The sequence below is a fragment of the Diabrotica undecimpunctata genome, chromosome 1 (assembly GCF_040954645.1).
Source record: "Diabrotica undecimpunctata isolate CICGRU chromosome 1, icDiaUnde3, whole genome shotgun sequence".
Lineage (NCBI taxonomy): Eukaryota > Metazoa > Arthropoda > Insecta > Coleoptera > Chrysomelidae > Diabrotica > Diabrotica undecimpunctata.
The window spans coordinates 172538799-172556660 of record NC_092803.1 but is presented as its reverse complement, the minus strand read 5'-3'; the positions used below and the strand labels follow the sequence as shown (position 1 = coordinate 172556660).

The 17862-nt window shown below is 32.7% G+C and overlaps 1 protein-coding gene across 1 annotated transcript in view; it reads left to right on the top strand.

Annotated features, from left to right (window-relative positions):
• The window catches only part of LOC140441336 (uncharacterized), a 36781-nt gene extending 24463 nt beyond the window's left edge, over positions 1–12318 (top strand). The window contains exons 5-6 of the mRNA XM_072531992.1: positions 4995–5111; positions 12198–12318. Coding sequence (XP_072388093.1) covers positions 4995–5111; positions 12198–12268 — 188 coding nt within the window. The 3' untranslated portion in view covers positions 12269–12318. The remainder of the gene's footprint in view (positions 1–4994; positions 5112–12197) is intronic.
• The last annotated feature ends 5544 nt before the right edge of the window (positions 12319–17862 follow it).

The window sequence follows — 17862 nt, the reverse complement described above, 5'->3', positions numbered from 1 at the left end:
GACTTCGATCAATATGGGGTGCTTCACACCATCAAATATCTTTTGGAAATCAATAAAACAATAGTACATGTCTACAGATAAATCACGACATCTTTGAGTAAGTAGGTTTGTCCCAAACAATGCCACTTTCGTTCCAAACCCGTTACGGACACCAAATATGTGTTACTTAGGTATTCGTCGCATTTATTATAGATACGGCCATGTATAACCTACAGAAAACTTTTATAAATGGTTTAACAAATTGATAGTTCTGTAATCAGCACTGGCTTTTGCTGTTGTCTTCTTAGGTAGAATTATGACCAATGAATTGGACTAACCATTAGGTAGGTGTCCGCTGATATAAGATGTATTGAAAAACGTTAGTTATAGCCTTTAAAACATTGCTATTATTTATAAGCTTGTATATTTTACTTGGAATTTCATCATTACCTGTCACTTTGCCATTTTTTAATGATTATATGGTTTGTATTAACTCAGCATGTTGTGAGAGGTCTGCAGCAGTTAGTAATATCCGGAGGTGAACTAATCCTATCGTCTTCGAATAGATTCGTAATGTAATTCTCCCATTCTTTAAGTTTGTTCTCTACTTCAAATATTACTTTACCATGTCCATCATGTAGCAGTGCAGTTCATCTATTATCGAAGATATTAGCCGCTTCTTTCACCTTCCATGTGTAAATGCTAATCTATACCTTAACACCGTTTACCTTCATAGCAGAGTATAGGCTACTTGGGCCAGACGGTCAAAGTCCAATTCTGTCGGTAAGCATTAGATCTGCATTACCGACCATCTCGTTTCAAAACCTAGTCAAGACCAGCCCATTTGTCAACTGGCAGTTGACGTATAACAGATGTGTAGGTAAATATATTTATATACAAGGTGTATTCAGAAAATTCTTGCGACATTTTTAGCTTGGTGAGGGTAGAATATCTTGTCGTATCAGGACGTAAATGGCTGCATTGCTGAAAGGGCATTACATCATATTTGACTACAGAAAGTAATATAAAATGTCAAAAATAAACTTTTGTTTTAATTGGTGCAATGGTAAATATTTTTTTGTTTAAATCTTGGCTATGAACATATATTTTGATTGTATAGTACTTTCCAGCCACTATCAATCAGTAAAAATTTAACCAATCTAGCAAGAAATAATTACTAAATTTACCATATTAGAATTTACTATATATTATATTACTTGAAAAAGTCAAACCTTGGAAATCATCAGGATCTTCTAACTCTAATGCCACAAACTGGTCGCATTGCTTCTGTATTGATCTTTTTCCAAGTTAACATGCTCCTTTTCTAACTTGGCTGCACCCTACTGAAAACAACCAATAATCAGAAACCTTTTTTTTGTTTTAAACGTTTTAACGTTTGGCATTCCTTTCCTTGGGTAGCTGCAGTTTCTTTCGTGGTTAGTTATTTGTTGCCCTAAAAACCATCAGGGTCTTCTAACTCTAATGCCAAAAATTGGTCACGTTACTCCTGCAGTGATCCTTTTCTAAGTTAATGTGCTCCTTTTCTAACCTGACTGAAGGCGATCAATAGTATGAAATACGTATACAGATCACGACATTGTTTTATTGACCATACAACACAATGACAATCGCTGTGACATGTTACATGTTTCCACCTTTATATTCATTTCACAGTAGGTACGAATTGTCGTAATTGTCACATTGACATTAAAAATTTCAAACGAAGTTCTGAAAGAATAAACAAATAATTAATAAAATGCCTAATACGTTATATACCGTCCAAAAAAAAGACAAACTTGTAACATGTTACTTTCAGGGTGATTCGATGCGCGAAGTAATTGATTTATTTATTGTTGCCTTCGAAAATAGACCCTCACCAAGTGTTACAACAGTTGTAAAAAGTGTCATAAAGGTAATCAACCACGTGTTAGACCTGTCGATGAGGAGCGTCAAAACAGGGATATTAATATTTGTGCTTTTGTGGAAGCTAGTAAACCCTGAAATAGTGTACAAATTGCTAGGGAAGTTAACGTGAATGCTCGAACTGTCCAGCGAGTTCTCAAAAGGAATGGGTATCACTGTTTTAAGATACAACCAACACAAGAACTGTTTCCGCACGATAACTTTTTGTGAATTTATGTTAGATAAACAGAACGAAAATGTACACCTTTTAAAAAATATTTTATTTTTGACGAATCTTCATTTTTATTACATAAAAAAACACAATCTACCCTTTCGAGGTATTATTCCCGGAAAAATAAGCACCTCAGTGTTGCAGTGCGAACGCAGCATCCGCAAAAATTAAATGTTTGGACTGGGATGTTAGGCGACTATATTGTCGGTCCATTTTTTATCGATGAAAACCTAAACGGGCCCAAATATTTACAACTTTTACAGAATGAGATCATTCCGGCAGTTCGACGCCTTCCCGTTAATTTTCAGGGGGTTTATTTCCAACAGGATTGGTGTTCGGCTCACAACTCTAGAGCAACTATTGACTTCCTCAATCAAACGTTTCCTGATCGACTGATAAGTACACGTGATACAATTAAATGGCTCGCTAGATCCTGTGACTAAGCGCCTAACGATTTCTTTTTTTGGGGATTTCTCAAAGAAAACATTTATAGGCATCAGTTTGAAAGGGCCACAAACCTATTCGAATTAAGGGCAAAAATACTTCATTTCTCTGCAAACATTAAACCAGCCCTGCTTCCAAAACATGAGGAGAAATCTGTATGACAGGTTTGGTTACTGTTTAGCGCAAGGGGGTGGAATATTTGAGCCTGTAATTCATTAATCTGCTTTCCTAATTTTTATTTTTTGTTAGGTACATTTTACGAAGTTTGTAGGTTCTTAATTAGGTGATATTTTTTATGTTTAAGTTTGGAAGAATTTTATGGTTTATTTTTTATTTAAAAGTACAAAGACTCTTATTTTGATTTATTTCTTCTTTCTTGTCTTATTGTTATAAGCTTTGTCCATAAAATTTGTACAATTTTCAGTGACAATAAAGCATATTACTTATTTACTTACTTATTTAATTTGTATTGCTATTAAGGCTAAAAAAATAACCCATTAGTTTTATAACATTATAATAAATATACTCTAGAGATAGGATTGCACTAAATCTTAATTCCTATGGTCAACAAAACAATGTCGTTATCTGTATACGGTTGCCTTCCATCAATATACCTATTTTATTTTTTGTTTTCCTGTTTTGCGAGACATGCCATTACATTATATATATATATATATATATATATATATATATATATATATATATATATATTAATGTGATATTAAAAATCAGAGGTGCGCCAAGCAATTAATTAGCTAATTAATTAATTAATTAAACTTATTTAAATGATGCAATTATGATTTTATCACACTATTTAATTCTCTTATCTCAGGGTTATATTCGTGCTTCAATATCTATGCTTTACATATGATAGGTAAGGTCTCAGGAATACCGGAAAAATAAACATATATGATACAAAATTATATATTGAAATAAAATTCACACTCAAATATCTTAAACCAAAAATATCTCATACAATGATTATCAAAATTTTGTTCTACGTACGTGAACCTTCAAAAATTAATGTTATATACTATATAAATTAAAATTTCAAATCAAAATTGTTGTTCTACATCTCCTGATACATATTTCTATCTTTTCTGAAGCAATTAAAAGAAAAAATTCTGTTGATAAAGACAAACTGAAGAATGGTAAAAAAAAACTATCTCTCTGATGATGAGTTGTTCAAATCCTTGTTCCTTTTATCCTACACTATCTATTCTTAGCCGTTCCCTAGGTAATCAGCAATCTTACAACAAATTATTGCGAGCCTCTCGTCTTCAATGATCTCCTTCAGATGCACGTATCGTTCAAAAGATGCTAGCCTCTTCTCCTCTCGATAAACTGAATCTCTCGTTCCGGCCTGAACAGTGGCTCTTGGAATATATAAGTAGAAAAGTATGACTTACAATATTTTACTGGATCAGCTTCCGTCAGGATACACTTAGTCCACGAAAACTCACAAACATTCACTTCTAATGCTTACTATCACTTGGGAATCTCCAAAGAACAACGACTGTTCGCCTTGCACCCTTGGAAAACAACTGATTATCTTTTTTCCCTCTAAAATCTAGCTAAACTCTCATTCCTACATAAATATCCCACTTTTTTTAATCTCCTCCAAACAGAGTTCGTCACACTTATCCCCATCCACCATTTAGACGACAAACAACAATTTTACCTACAATTATAAATTTCCTAAAAACTATTAACATGCTAATCGGTTTCTACAAATTCTTAAGAACTAACGGAGAAATATAATTTCTAAATTCTACCCTATTGTCTTATTCACTGTACAAGTCCATTTGGAAAACCCGGTCGCATTGTTCATTTCACTATGTTCACTCAAATATATTTTACAAAGAAAATAATTTATGCATATCTTTAAAATTTTGTTTACTACAGGTAATCCAAAGATAGTGGACTTTCATTTCTTCGAAATATCTTTTATAGTTTATCACTTGAAATATTTTGAATTATTATATTTTATACTTTGAAATATATTAAGAGCAAATCAATAATATTTTCAATTTTACATAGCATAACAAGAGTGACGTCACTCGACACGGGGGAGTAGGCAGATTGAGACCTCAGTGCCGAGAGACAGTTCTTGCAATATAGAACACGATACTGGTACGTCTCGAGTGAGGGGAGTAGGCAGATTGAGACCCCGAACTCGAACCGAACCGTATCCCTCTTGATAATGGCTCCAAAATGGGTGCCGAAACGTCGAGTTTTAAATTCTCAACGCGGTTCTTCCCGAGAACTCAGTAATTTTCATTTATCTGACCGCGGAAACTTATCCGAACATATATATATATATATATATATATATATATATATATATATATATATATATATATAATTTTAATAAATACATAATACATAATATAAATTATTTACAATAATTAATATATTTCATTTGTTATATTTATAGCAATAGAGGCAGTAGCTAAAGACGCTGGACAACTAGTAGAAGATTTTACTCTCCTGAAACTGTCCAAAGATCACCCTAAAGGAAGTCACGAATTTGATTTAAATGAGTTTCTTTCAAGTAAGTGATATTTATATACTTTTTTTTGTATAAACCTGTCGTCATCCTTTTACCAGCAAAAAAATTAATTTGGATTGTGAGCTCTTGTCTAAAATGTTGCCAACATATAGACAGTATAAACTCATCATTTATCATTTAAAATTTTATTTTTTTTTTCAATTGATTTACTTACTCTGGAATCTACAGTTACTTCCTATTCTGGTCCGATACAAAGAGTATAAACTTATTCTTTTGGAGGACTTACCAGCAATCTCAATGACAGTAATTTTTTCATTAAGACTTCATGAATTCCTTTTAGAAAACCCTTATAAAAATTTTCAAGCATTAACACATTGGCGTAAATAATAATAAAAATAAATATATAGATAGTAACAAAAGTCGGAAATATTCTCAGTAACACACAAATAATTTGTGGAAAAAATTCTCAGACAGATCAATCTTCATTTTCAATTTGAATTTTTCTTATTCTACTTCGTTCTCATAAGCAATAGATCTGACGAACGGGACCGATAGAATAGCCAAAGGGATTACCTGATATAACATGTTGGTTATCCTCAAATGTTTTATGCCTTATCCTATCCAGCAATGGGCAGTTGCACAGAACGTGTTCCACCGTCTCGTCATCAGCTCTACAAAATTTGCAATTCACACTTTCTGCCAGTCCAATTTTGTTCATGTGCCCCTTGAGGCGACAGTGTCATGTTAGGAGACCTACAACAATGCGCTGATCACTTCTATGCACATCTAGACGATCTTTGGATCTCTTTTTCAAAGGTTCATATTTAAAATTTTTTGAGTATTTAAGACACACTTGTTCCTGCCAGTGGTTACGTTTCATCCATTCTACCCACTCAGATAATGTTCTTCTGGCTGTGCTTCTTACTATGCAAATGATAGTTTCTGGTTCTGGTTAGGTATCAAGATGAATAGTACATGAATGAAAAAAATACGAAGCTCTTAAAAGCGTATTTAAAGACGGTAACATACTCATTATTCTGAAGCGGAAAGTCCTTGATTAGTATGTTCTGTCAGTAATGAACTCCGGTGCGGAAATTTAGTCAAAACTCAGAAAATCACAATTAAGGTTGAATCTTTCAGTGATAAAAGTTACAATAAAAGACAAAATCAGAAACTAAGTCGTATGAAAAATATAGACAGAGGTATAGATGTTGTGAAGAGAGATTATCTATTGAAATGGAGATATACTAGATGAAAAGACAAGCTCAGAAACGAAGACTTATGGATCATGGAACCAGAGTTACAGACGTTGTAGAGACAACTTGCAGATTTAAATGGGTAAAGGCTGTCCAAGTGGCTGTAGAAAGATGTAGAATGGAAGGTGAAAACGTAAGTTAAACGAATGGAGACCAAGAGCAGATAAACAAAATAGAGGAAAATCACCTACACGGTGGCAAGATAATCTGCGAAAGATGACGAAACGTTGGATCCATACTGCACAAGAACGTGCACTCTGGTTACAAACAGAGGAGCCCTATGTCCTGCATAGGACTTAAAAACGGTATGATGATGATGAATTTCTTAAAAATACTTGATGTGCATTTTCTTGGGCTGTCCTAGAATTTTTTTATGAATTGTCTATCTTTTATTAAGAATATTTTGCATTTTTTAGCTCTCTGTATCTATTTTTTATCAGTAAATATTTATAATTGTTAGCACATAAGTAAAATATTGCAGGATATGGAACTGAAACAAAGAAGAAGGAATTAGAATATGATGATTATTTAAATTCAAGGAATTTAATATCTAAATCTAGAAAACGAAGAAGTACTAATAAAAATACTGATAGTCATACAAAAGCAACCAATCAGCAACCAAAAACCATTGTGTTCGATCCGTTTTTTGATGATGATTTTGATTTCTCAAGTTTCTTCAGTGAATTACTTTCAAATGAAGATTTCATGGATTGGGATTGGGAAGAAAGTATTATTCCCAATCCCAAAGGTCAATATTTCGAAGAAAATAGTTTTCAACCCAAAGAAGATATACCGAATACGAAAACAGAACTTAATACTAAGCTTACGGATACAGATAACGAGAATTTAAAAGTCGAAGATCAAAAAATTCAAGATGACATAAAAGAGATAGATTATAAAGATGAAAGTATTCATAACATACAAATTGATGGTGAAATCCAATCTTCTAAAATAAACGTTAGTAATGAAGATGAGGAAGAAAACGAACAATTAGTAAATCACTCTGATATATTCTTAGATAGAGAAACAGATAAGGTCGATATGAAAAGTAATGTAGATGAAACCGAAGCACAAGAAGTATCAGAAACGTCTATGGATAGGAAACCACAAAGTGAGAGTAAAAGTATACAAAGTACTGATGATTATAAAGAAGAAAATGAAGAAGAAAATGAACAATTAGGTAGAGAAACACAAATAGTCGAAATAAGAAGTAATCTAGATGAAAGCGAAATGAAAAATAATGGAATATTAGAGTCGTCTATGGATAGTAAATCACAAAACGAGAATGAAAAATTACCAAGTATTAACAACAATAAGAATAAAGCTAGTGAAAATAACCAAAAAAGTCCAAACAAACTACACTCATCTACTATCGACTGCTTAAATGATAAATTCTGCGATTTACTAGAATGCATTTGCAATTATTGCAAATGTGTTACAACTATTGTTGATAAACTGGTTGGAAGTAAGTATTTAATTTTATTAGGCTTATTATAACACATAATAAATTCTGAAAAATATGTGGGAGTGTGTATATATTTACGTATATATTAATACATAGATGCCGACATTTCGGGCTCCTCCAAACTATGCCTTTAACCTTGCCGGTCCCATGCCGATCTGTTTCAGGTTTTTACTAGAGCTATTTTCGGCAGACTTAAGGTCTCCATTCTCACTACATGACCAGCCCATCGAAGTCTCTGAAGTTTAACAAATTTTGAGATCGGTGTCTCTTTGAACAGTTAATAGAGTTCATGGTTGTACCTGGATCTCCATACTCCATTTTCGTTAGTAGTTCCAAATATCTTCGTTGTGACTTTTTCTTTTAAATACTTTCAGCTTTCTTTCTCTGTTTTCTATCATGATCCATGTCTCGCATCCATAACATACTATTGGTATGACAATAGTTTTGTAGACACTGATTTTCGATCTCTGGTGTAGGTTTTTGAAGCGGAACACATGGGCGAGCGAAAAATTGTTTCCTTTTAAAATTCTTCTTTGTATTTCTGGTTCTTCTATTCCACCCGTGGTTAATGCAACCCTCAAATATGTGTTCGGTTGATAGTCTTTCAAATATTTATTTCTAGTGTGTTCTTTTTTCCCCTGTTTTTAATTGTGAATATATTTTTGCCGCCCTCTTCTATTCTGCAAGACCTAATACTGATGTCAGCGGCATATGCGGCAATCTATGTTGATTTGTTTATTAGGAGTTTAACTCTTTTTATATTCAACTATCTTATCACATATTCGAGAGTCAGCATGTGAGCTTATTTTTTATTCTGACAGTTGCTGTTGACAAGTCTTTTGTTGCTTTTTCTAGTCCGATTAGCTTTTTTGTGTTATGAATATTTATTTCTAGTCCGGTCTCTTTTACCCATATTTCTAATTGTAAATAGATTTATCTAGCCTCTTTTATTCTGCGAAACTTAATCCTGATGTCATCAGTATAGTCGGCAGTCTGTATGGATTTATTTGTTAGCATATTCTTCTTAGCCTTCTACAGTACATTTTTGGACATAGTCCTCTTCCAACTCTTTTCATCTATCTCTATCTTGAGCAACATACTTTCAATTTGTTGCGGCCATTTTTTATGTTATCTACCTATCTCATCTGTGGTCTTTTTCTTGGTCGTCTACCTTTGAAAGGTCTAAAATGTTGTATTGTGGCATTTTAACCTTGGTCTTTTGTTGTGATATTCTTAGCTTTTGTTTTTGATCTTACCGTCTACGAAGGCAAGAAATACGGTAGTTGGTACTCGTTTGCGTTCTTTATCAGTATTCTCATTGTCAGCAGATGGTCTTATGTACTGTATTCTTTGCAAAAGCCAGCCTGTTCAATCAATTGGTAATTATCCATTCTGTAAGTCAACCGATTCTCAATAATTCTCATAAGCAGTTTGTATACTGGACTGAGCAACGATAAAGGTATATAAATCTTTAGGTAGCATTTGTCCTTTTTTAAGTAAGAGTATTACTGGACTCGTTCCAATCTTTATGGATTTTGCAATTATGGAGACATCTATAAAATGGCTCTGTGAGTATAGGGATTTTTATTGTCCTGCTTGTTTTTAAGAGCTCGCAATTATATCGTCGTGTCCTGGAGATTTATTATTTTTTAACTCTTTTAAAGCCCTTTCTTTTTTGAATCCCTCTATATTTGGTAGTACCTCTGATCCCACGTTTTTTATTTTTCCTTTGACGTTATCCTTTGTTGATTTATTGAGCTGGATTTGCCAGATATACAAGGTTTTGTAGAAGTCTTCAACTATCTTTGTTATTTTATATTTGTCCTTCTCTTCCACATTATTGGTGTCTTTAATTTTGATAAATTTTTGACACCCAGTGTTGGTCTTAGATATTTTAGGCCTCTGTTGTTTTTAATGACTTGCTGTATTAATTTCTCGTTCAATTTTTCTGATTGGGTTTCTTTTTGTAAAAGGTATGCATAGCATATATGTTTTCTTCTTCCAGGAGTTTCATTTCTCTGCTCTTGCGTTTCTTGTACCGAATCAGAAATTTCCAATCTTGTTTTCGGAGTCTTCAATCTTTCTTCCAAGTTTGGCGTTAAAATCATCCAATATTATTATTTAATACTATTTGTTGTTATCGATAGCTTTTTTAAGGTCTTCGTAAAAAGTGTTTATTTCAAAGTATTTATTTCATCATTAGTTGCTTTTTCAGTTGGAGCATAAACCTGCACAGTCTTAATTCTTGTCTGTGAATTTAGTTTTAAGATCACGCTAGGACATTAGCTCTTTCTATATCTAACTGTCTTATAGCGTATTAGCGAGACATGTTCATTAGTGTCGGTGCCAGCTTGTCTCCTTGCTTTAATCCTTTATCTATTAAAAAGTTCTCAGAGAGCTAATTTTGTATTCTGACAGTTGCTGTTGACGAGTCCATTGTTGCTTTTACTAGTCAGACGTATTTTTGGGGGATGTTAAAGCTACTAATACGCCATATTTGATATAACTTTTGTCAACTAATTGAGTCATAGGCCTATTTGAAATCTATGAATAAGTTGTGGACGTCAATGTCGTATTCCTATTTGTTTAGAATTTGTTTCACTGTGAATAGCTAGTCAGTTGTAGATCTTTCTTGTCGAAAACTTGTTTAATATTCCCCGACAATATTTTCAGTTTTGTTGGAGTCGTTTTTTTAGAATGTAAGTAAAAACTTTGTACGCTGTGTACAAGAGGATTATATTTATAATCCCTGTTTTCCAGTCTCTAGGGATTTTTCATCATTTCAGATCTTGTTTATGCATTTGTCCTACTAGATGTTCGCGACCTTATTTATATAGCTCAGAGAAGACGTTGTTAATACCTGGGTCTTGTTATTCTTTTGTGATGTTGTTGCTTATCTCATTTGTACGATCGCCGGGGGTTAAAAATAGGTTTTCCAGATGGATTTTGTTTCTTTTGGATTGCTGGTTATTTCCCTTCTTGATTTCTGTATAAATTTATTCTGATTTGTACGTTTTTATCCTTCTTTTTTTTTCTACCTGGGCCCATTTCGTCTAAAAGATCTCTGTTATCACTGAAGCTGAAGTTTATTTTATTTGCTGCCCATTATTGTTCCCTACACCTAGTCTGGAATTTTGTACCCTGTAACAGTTTGTACAGGTCTTTTTCTTGGTGTGTGCCAAATATACTAAAGTCTCCTCTTGGCTACTCACACAGTTTTTTTCTTTTACGATCCAGAGCTTCGAAATCGCATATTACTGTTTTATAGTTTCTAGTTGCTTATTTCTGTCACTGTTTATAGTGTTCATGCTCATATGAAACAGTGACTCTGTTCATGTGTGTTTCATTTAAAAAAATTTATTATTAACTATTATAATTAAATATATTAACTATTCACATCCAGATGTCAGTAAAGTGAGCCTTTGTAATTCGGGGATTCTGTTGTTACATGATGTCCCTATTACATCATTGCGAGTTTTGCATTGAAAAGTATAACCTGTTATTATTTTTAAAATAATTTTTTCTCTTAGGGGTGCTTCGGTTTATAATAAGTTGTTTAACATTTTGCTGATTATAAGTTGCAGTATAATAAGCAGCATGGTTTTCGGATTGACAGATTTCAAGTGAGTGTCGTAAAGTTTTATTTTTCATTAGAAGAGGTTTTTGCCATCTCAATATCGTAAGACTAATTTGTTTTATTTTCTATAAGATTTACTATACAAGTAAAACAAGAAAAAGCTGTTGATATGAGAAAATTGATAGAAAAACATTATGATTTAAACTGGAAGAGTATTGAAGAATTAAGCTATTTTAAACACGCTTTAGAACTAGACAACTTGGGAAAACATCTACCTGCAGACGAAGTTCATAAATAATTAGTTTACTTTCCACAAAAATACTAGTAAAATAAACAGGTTTCCTTGTTTTCCTATTTATCGACACGATATGAATAAATATAAATAGTCACAAAAACGAATAGAAATATGGACCAGTTTTTTTTAAGCTTTTGTATGAATTTTTATCAGATATTTGAAGTAATTTATTATGCAGCCTATTTCTTTTGATTTCTAGAAACTTTTTTATTTTTATCTTAGTTTTATCGTTGATTGAATAACCCAAATTGGATTATTCAATCAACGGTTTTATGTAATTTTAGAAGTCTAGGGGACCTATCCTTACTTTTTCAAGGCAAGTAATGTCATTTTTATGCAATTTTTTTATATGCGCTTTATATATATATATATATATATATATATATATATATATATATATATATATATTCGTTCAGATTAGATCCTATTGAGTGTTTATCAAAAAAATCAAAATGAAGTTTAAAAAATATATTTCTGTTTTTTTAAATGTTTTAAATGTTTTTGTAAATAAGTATATAATTTTATTTTGTTTCAGCCGGTTTGTTTCAAGCAGTAATCCAACCATGTCATAATGATATAATCAATTTATTTAACGGATTATTCTGAAATTGTTAATAATGACTAACCAATAATAAAATGTATCTTGTTTGTTTCAATCGTTTTTTTTATGAGAATCACAATTCCATCTACTAAAATAATACTTTTGATACTATAACATACACACCAAAACTACATACAATTGTTCGGTACGAGTTCATACTAAAAGAATATAAGTTACTTATATACTTAATTTCGTCAAGACCTGAACAACTTGAGGTTTCCAAGCGACATAGTCTTTATTGCAGACCGGGTAGATCATCCCTGTCAACTTCTTTAAGACCTTCAGAGCTCTTGTACATGAGTTGGCCTTAAAATTAACTTTTCAAAAACACAACACATGACTAACCTTGTACTGATCAAAAACATTTCAACTAATGCCACAAAAAATGGAACAAGGTTATACCTATAAGTAAAAAACTTTACACACAAAAGAGCGGCGCCAACACAAACAAAAATAAGAGTCGAAGTCGAGGACTAAATACGCAATCCACGGAATACTTAAAAAAAGAATATCAGAGAAGATCGCTGGGAATGAAATATTAGAAAACGATGACATCAAAGAAAGTTGGGATAAACTCAAAAATAACATAATTAACGCAGCAACAGAATCACTTGCAGAAAGAAAAGTAACGAACACTAACATATCACGAAAGCAAACCCATGGTTTAAAGAGGAACTTAAGACAAAATGTAAAGTAAAAAAGACAGCCTTCTTATAATATAGAACACAACAAATACAACAGACATAACCCCACTATAAACAAATCAGAAATGAAACGAATACCTTAGCTAGACAAATAAAAATAGAACGCTGACAGAGCTTCTCAAAATAGATGGAATACGACTTCTACGAAATATGGAGAATGATCAGAGGACAAAGAAAAGAGATGAACGAACTAATAAAGAAGAAACACATTCAGAAAAAAACATGGTCAGACTACTTTCGATCCCTTTTTACTAGACGTGACGATAATCAACCACCAACACTAGAGGTGACGACAAACGAAGAAATGAATATTGAGGAGGAAGAGGTAAAGGAAGCATTATGAAAATTAAAAAATAGAAAATCACCAGAAGAGTACCGAATACCGAACAAACTGCTAAAGTGCGGAGGACCAGATCTAACCAAACAACTAATAAAACTAACCCAAAAAATAATAGAACAAAACAAAATTTCTCAAGAATCGAGATCAAGCATTCTAATACCTCTCTTCAAAAAGGGAGGAAAATCGGACCCGGAAAATTACAGAAGCATTAATTTATAAACACAACAATAAAATTAACAACCAAAGTAATAACAAGTAAACTGAATGACATTATAAGACTAGCAGGAGAACAACAAGGTTTTAGGCCGGGAAGATTATTTACCGACGCTATACTTTGTAATGAGATAAGTTCAAGAGAAATCATTAGAATACAACAAACTGGCATATCATTGTTTCGTGGACCTTAAGAAGGCATTTGATTGGATCAAATTAAAGGACTTTATCCACTTATTATACGCAAGAGTGATACCTCTAGAAATTATCAAAACGTTCGGAAATATCTACCAAAACAACACAGTAAAGGTAAAAGTACAAGAAGAACTAACTGACCACCCTATTGAAGCTGGCAATATAATAAGACAGAGAAATTCCCTGAGTCCTCTAGTGTCTCTCAAAGTGAAGATGATTTACAACGTATACTGCACCAATTCAATATAACCACCAGAAAACAACAACAAATAGAACAAGTGATGGAGTTTAAATATCTGGGCATCACATTATCTAGCTACGGAAAGTACGACACTACGGAGATCAAGAGAATAGAGCAAATAGAGCCGCAGGTTTCCTAAAATATTATCCCTAAAATATTACAATTCATATAAAGAATAAGTTAAAAGAAACGTGTAACACATTTCGCATTTGTTTATATAAAATATGTTTTTAATAAATCAAATTGAGATCATACACAAGATCCATAGATCTCAGAACTAAATTAATGTCAAGATGGCAAGTCGATATACCACGTATTGGTAAATATAAAGTAGTCTCGTTGCAACGTCAATTACATAAGTACTAATTACATTTAGCATAAGTAATATTGTAAGAGTGTACAGTTAGTGTTTCAAATAAACGTATGTTATTTACCGTAGAAGGAAAGAAATGAAAGGCAGAATTTACAAAACAGTCATCAGACTAATAATGACATACGCGGCAGAAACACGCCTGACACAGAGAGGACAAAAAGTATGTTAGAAACAGCAGATATGAAAACACTTGAAAAATTGATGGTAAAACACTACGGGACAGAGCTAGAAGTACAGATATAAGACGTCGATGCAAGGTGGAGAACATCAAGAACGGGGTAAGAAATAGAAGAGTAGAATGGAACGATCATGTAAGCCGAATGAAAACAAATGGACTAGTAAAGACGAAACATGTACAGCATATCCAAAAATGTTATTATTTTGTACAACTAAATTTAAATAAATAAGTTTCATATTGGCTCAAATGACCTCATTGGTACTATTTAAAAATCAAGGATTGCGCCCTAGGTTTCTCAACCCTGTACCTGCCGATATGTACGGCACTGCAAAAAAGTAATCTAAATAACAATCCGAAACTATGTGTATGAATGCCGTACTGTATGAAATTACCAAAAATGGGGTCAAAAGTTTTCCGAAAATCAAAGATTGTCATACTTAAAAATGCCCCATGTCCTTGCAGTCTAATACTTAAAGAGCTGTATGACGATAAATGTGATTTAAGAATACAGTTTTGTGAAATCATGTCTGATCAAATCAATGTGAATTATTATATTCTGTCGAGTATTTTTTTAGCGATAAATATTGTTTTTAAATGACAATGAATCAAACAAAATTTTCTCTATTAGAGTGATGAAAACTCCTATATTTTTAAGAACAGCATATAGAACGTTGACAAATATTTAACTTTATTGATTGAAGAAAACTTAACGAGAGATCAGTATCTTAGTATTCTTGAGGAGATTATTGGTTTTCTTCTAAATATCAAATAAAAAGCTCAAAGGTAAAAAAAGGTAATTTAGTCTTACAGTATCATCTTTTATATTTTCAGCAGGATGATATTTCATCTCATTTTTCTCCGGCATCGGATTTACGGGAATAAATATTAAATATATTAATGCTAGAAAGATTTCAAATTGTCACCTTTTAATCAAAGAATTAACTAAATTGTTAATTATTTTTAAATAAGGTTTCCTGGAATGGTAATCATTTAAGCTCGACAATTATAAGGGCGCCATAGCGTTAAATTTAAGGTTGGCAGCGCTGCTGATCGGGCTTCGTTAGTTGGAGTAAAAAGTGGACGAGCATCGATGCGTGAAGTTAAAACTGAAGAACTGCGGGATCCGCAACCCGTCTGAGCGATTTACGATTTCGGCTCTCGATATCTTGATACCAACGGCTTTTCTTCTTTCTCTTTTATGACCTGTAGATGCCTCTACACACACAACCGTGGGTCATTCCCTTTGTATATGAATAAAGGAAGCGGGTAAATAAATATACTCGCAACTATTGTATAATATCGCTAAATACGGTGAGGTTTTACATACATTTGTATAATCTTGAAAGTATATACAAAAATGAATCAGATTGGTATATATCTTAGATTGATAAATAAAAAAAACACAACTAAAAAACACAAGCTTTTTTTCGGAAGCCTGCATCTAATCGGCTTACTATACATCATTTATTTATTTTTATGTTTGGTACCACATGTTTATGGAGTCTGATAAAATAGGACTTATGTAAAATAGCTGGTTAATTAAGTAGAATGATAAATAATGGAATAGAATACATGTAATCGTAAAATAGAAAAAATACTTGGCATAACTCATAAACGTTATCAAGTCAAAAAGAAGATCATTTACCATTTGTTGAAATGTGTTAATTGGCCTGTAGCGATGGCAGCATATAAAATCGGCTAAAAAAATATTTTAAAAGTGTTTATAAATTAGGTAAATGTAGCCAAGTTTAAAAATAACAAAATGTTAAGTGGTGATATGGAATTTTTAGTTTCACCTAAAGCAATTTTAGGAACTAAATGGAAAGATACGAAAGAAGTGATGCTGATATCCAATTGCCACAGTACAACTGTTGGAATTATCAACAGAAAGCTGTAAACTGAAAAAAAAAGCTTAGTTCACTTGTCCAGCTACCAAAACGTTAGCATATATGATATGGACCGAAAATCTGCGAAATGGTAGAGAAAAAATCCACAAGTAAACGAAATTCCTGTAGCTGGCTGTATACCATGCATCACAAAAAATTTTGTTAAAATCCTTTATAAAAGGTAAATAAATAAAAAAAAACCCAAACGAGCTATGTCATGAAGACAAAACGTTTTCGGAATCCATATTCCATCAACAGTGTCCTAAAAAGTATATAACCACTTTAATTAAATAAACGTGAAGTTTAAATTTTGACCAAGGTTACTTCAAAATGTGGTTAATATTTACTAGGTGTACATGATTTGAGCCACTAAATACAGTAGGTGTTCTTTTTAATAAAAGTGGTTATATACTTTTTAGGATACTGATGGAATATGGTAGAGAAAAGTTTTTTATATATTAGTTATGTACGACATTGTAAATTCTTGGATGATTTACAAGGATTTGCATAAAAGAACTGTACAACAGGATATACAAAATTCAAGCTTTTGAATTTTCTGGTGCCACTACCAGAACAGTTATTTGCATTAGGAAGATCGAAATCAAATGTAAAAAGACGAATAAGTGGTCATTCTGAAAAAATATCTAAACGACAGAAACAGATAATCAACGTTAGAAACCATTTGCCACAACAAATATCTACTAGAAAAAGGTGCTTTAGATGTTCACAAAATAAATCAGAAACTCGAACTACGACTATTTGTACAGCGTGCAATGTGCCTCTATGCAAAAATTGTTTTTTACCACATCATTCATAAGAAGTAATGTTCTGTTGTGAATTTATTAAAAGGTTCAATATTTATAACACTTACGGATTTAATTTATTTCTTTATTTATATTAACTTATCTGACAATAATTTATATATATATCCGTACGTAACAAATTCGCGAGCGCGGATTCAGGATTAACTGTCCCTTCCAAATAAAGTTCCGTTATTATATACCAGTGCCGTTATCTCGAAAAATCTAAAACCTTCGATGGCGAAACGGTAAAGGCAAACTGGATTTCCCTCGCATCGGTTCTGGAAGGTCGCTCAGGTCAATCGAGGCCTCTCGTAAACTCTACAACATATTAGAATAAAAACATGTTTTAAAGGTTAAAACTATGACTCATATTTTTACGTAACATTGCCCCCCTCTCAAAAGATGGTTCCTCCTGGAACCTTGTTGGGACTAGAACTGGAACGGTATGCTGGTATCGGCAACTGGACCCTCTTTTACAACTTCCAGTCGTATAAAAATGACAAGGGATGGTTTTCTCTCCGCACCAGTAACTATGCGGATTGCAACAGACTAACACCTGGACTTCGGTGTCTTTAAAGATCTCCTCCACCATATTTCGGATAACCCTCCAATCTAATTGGCGGCACTCCAACTTTGGCATGGCTAACTTTTGCACGTCGGACTCTA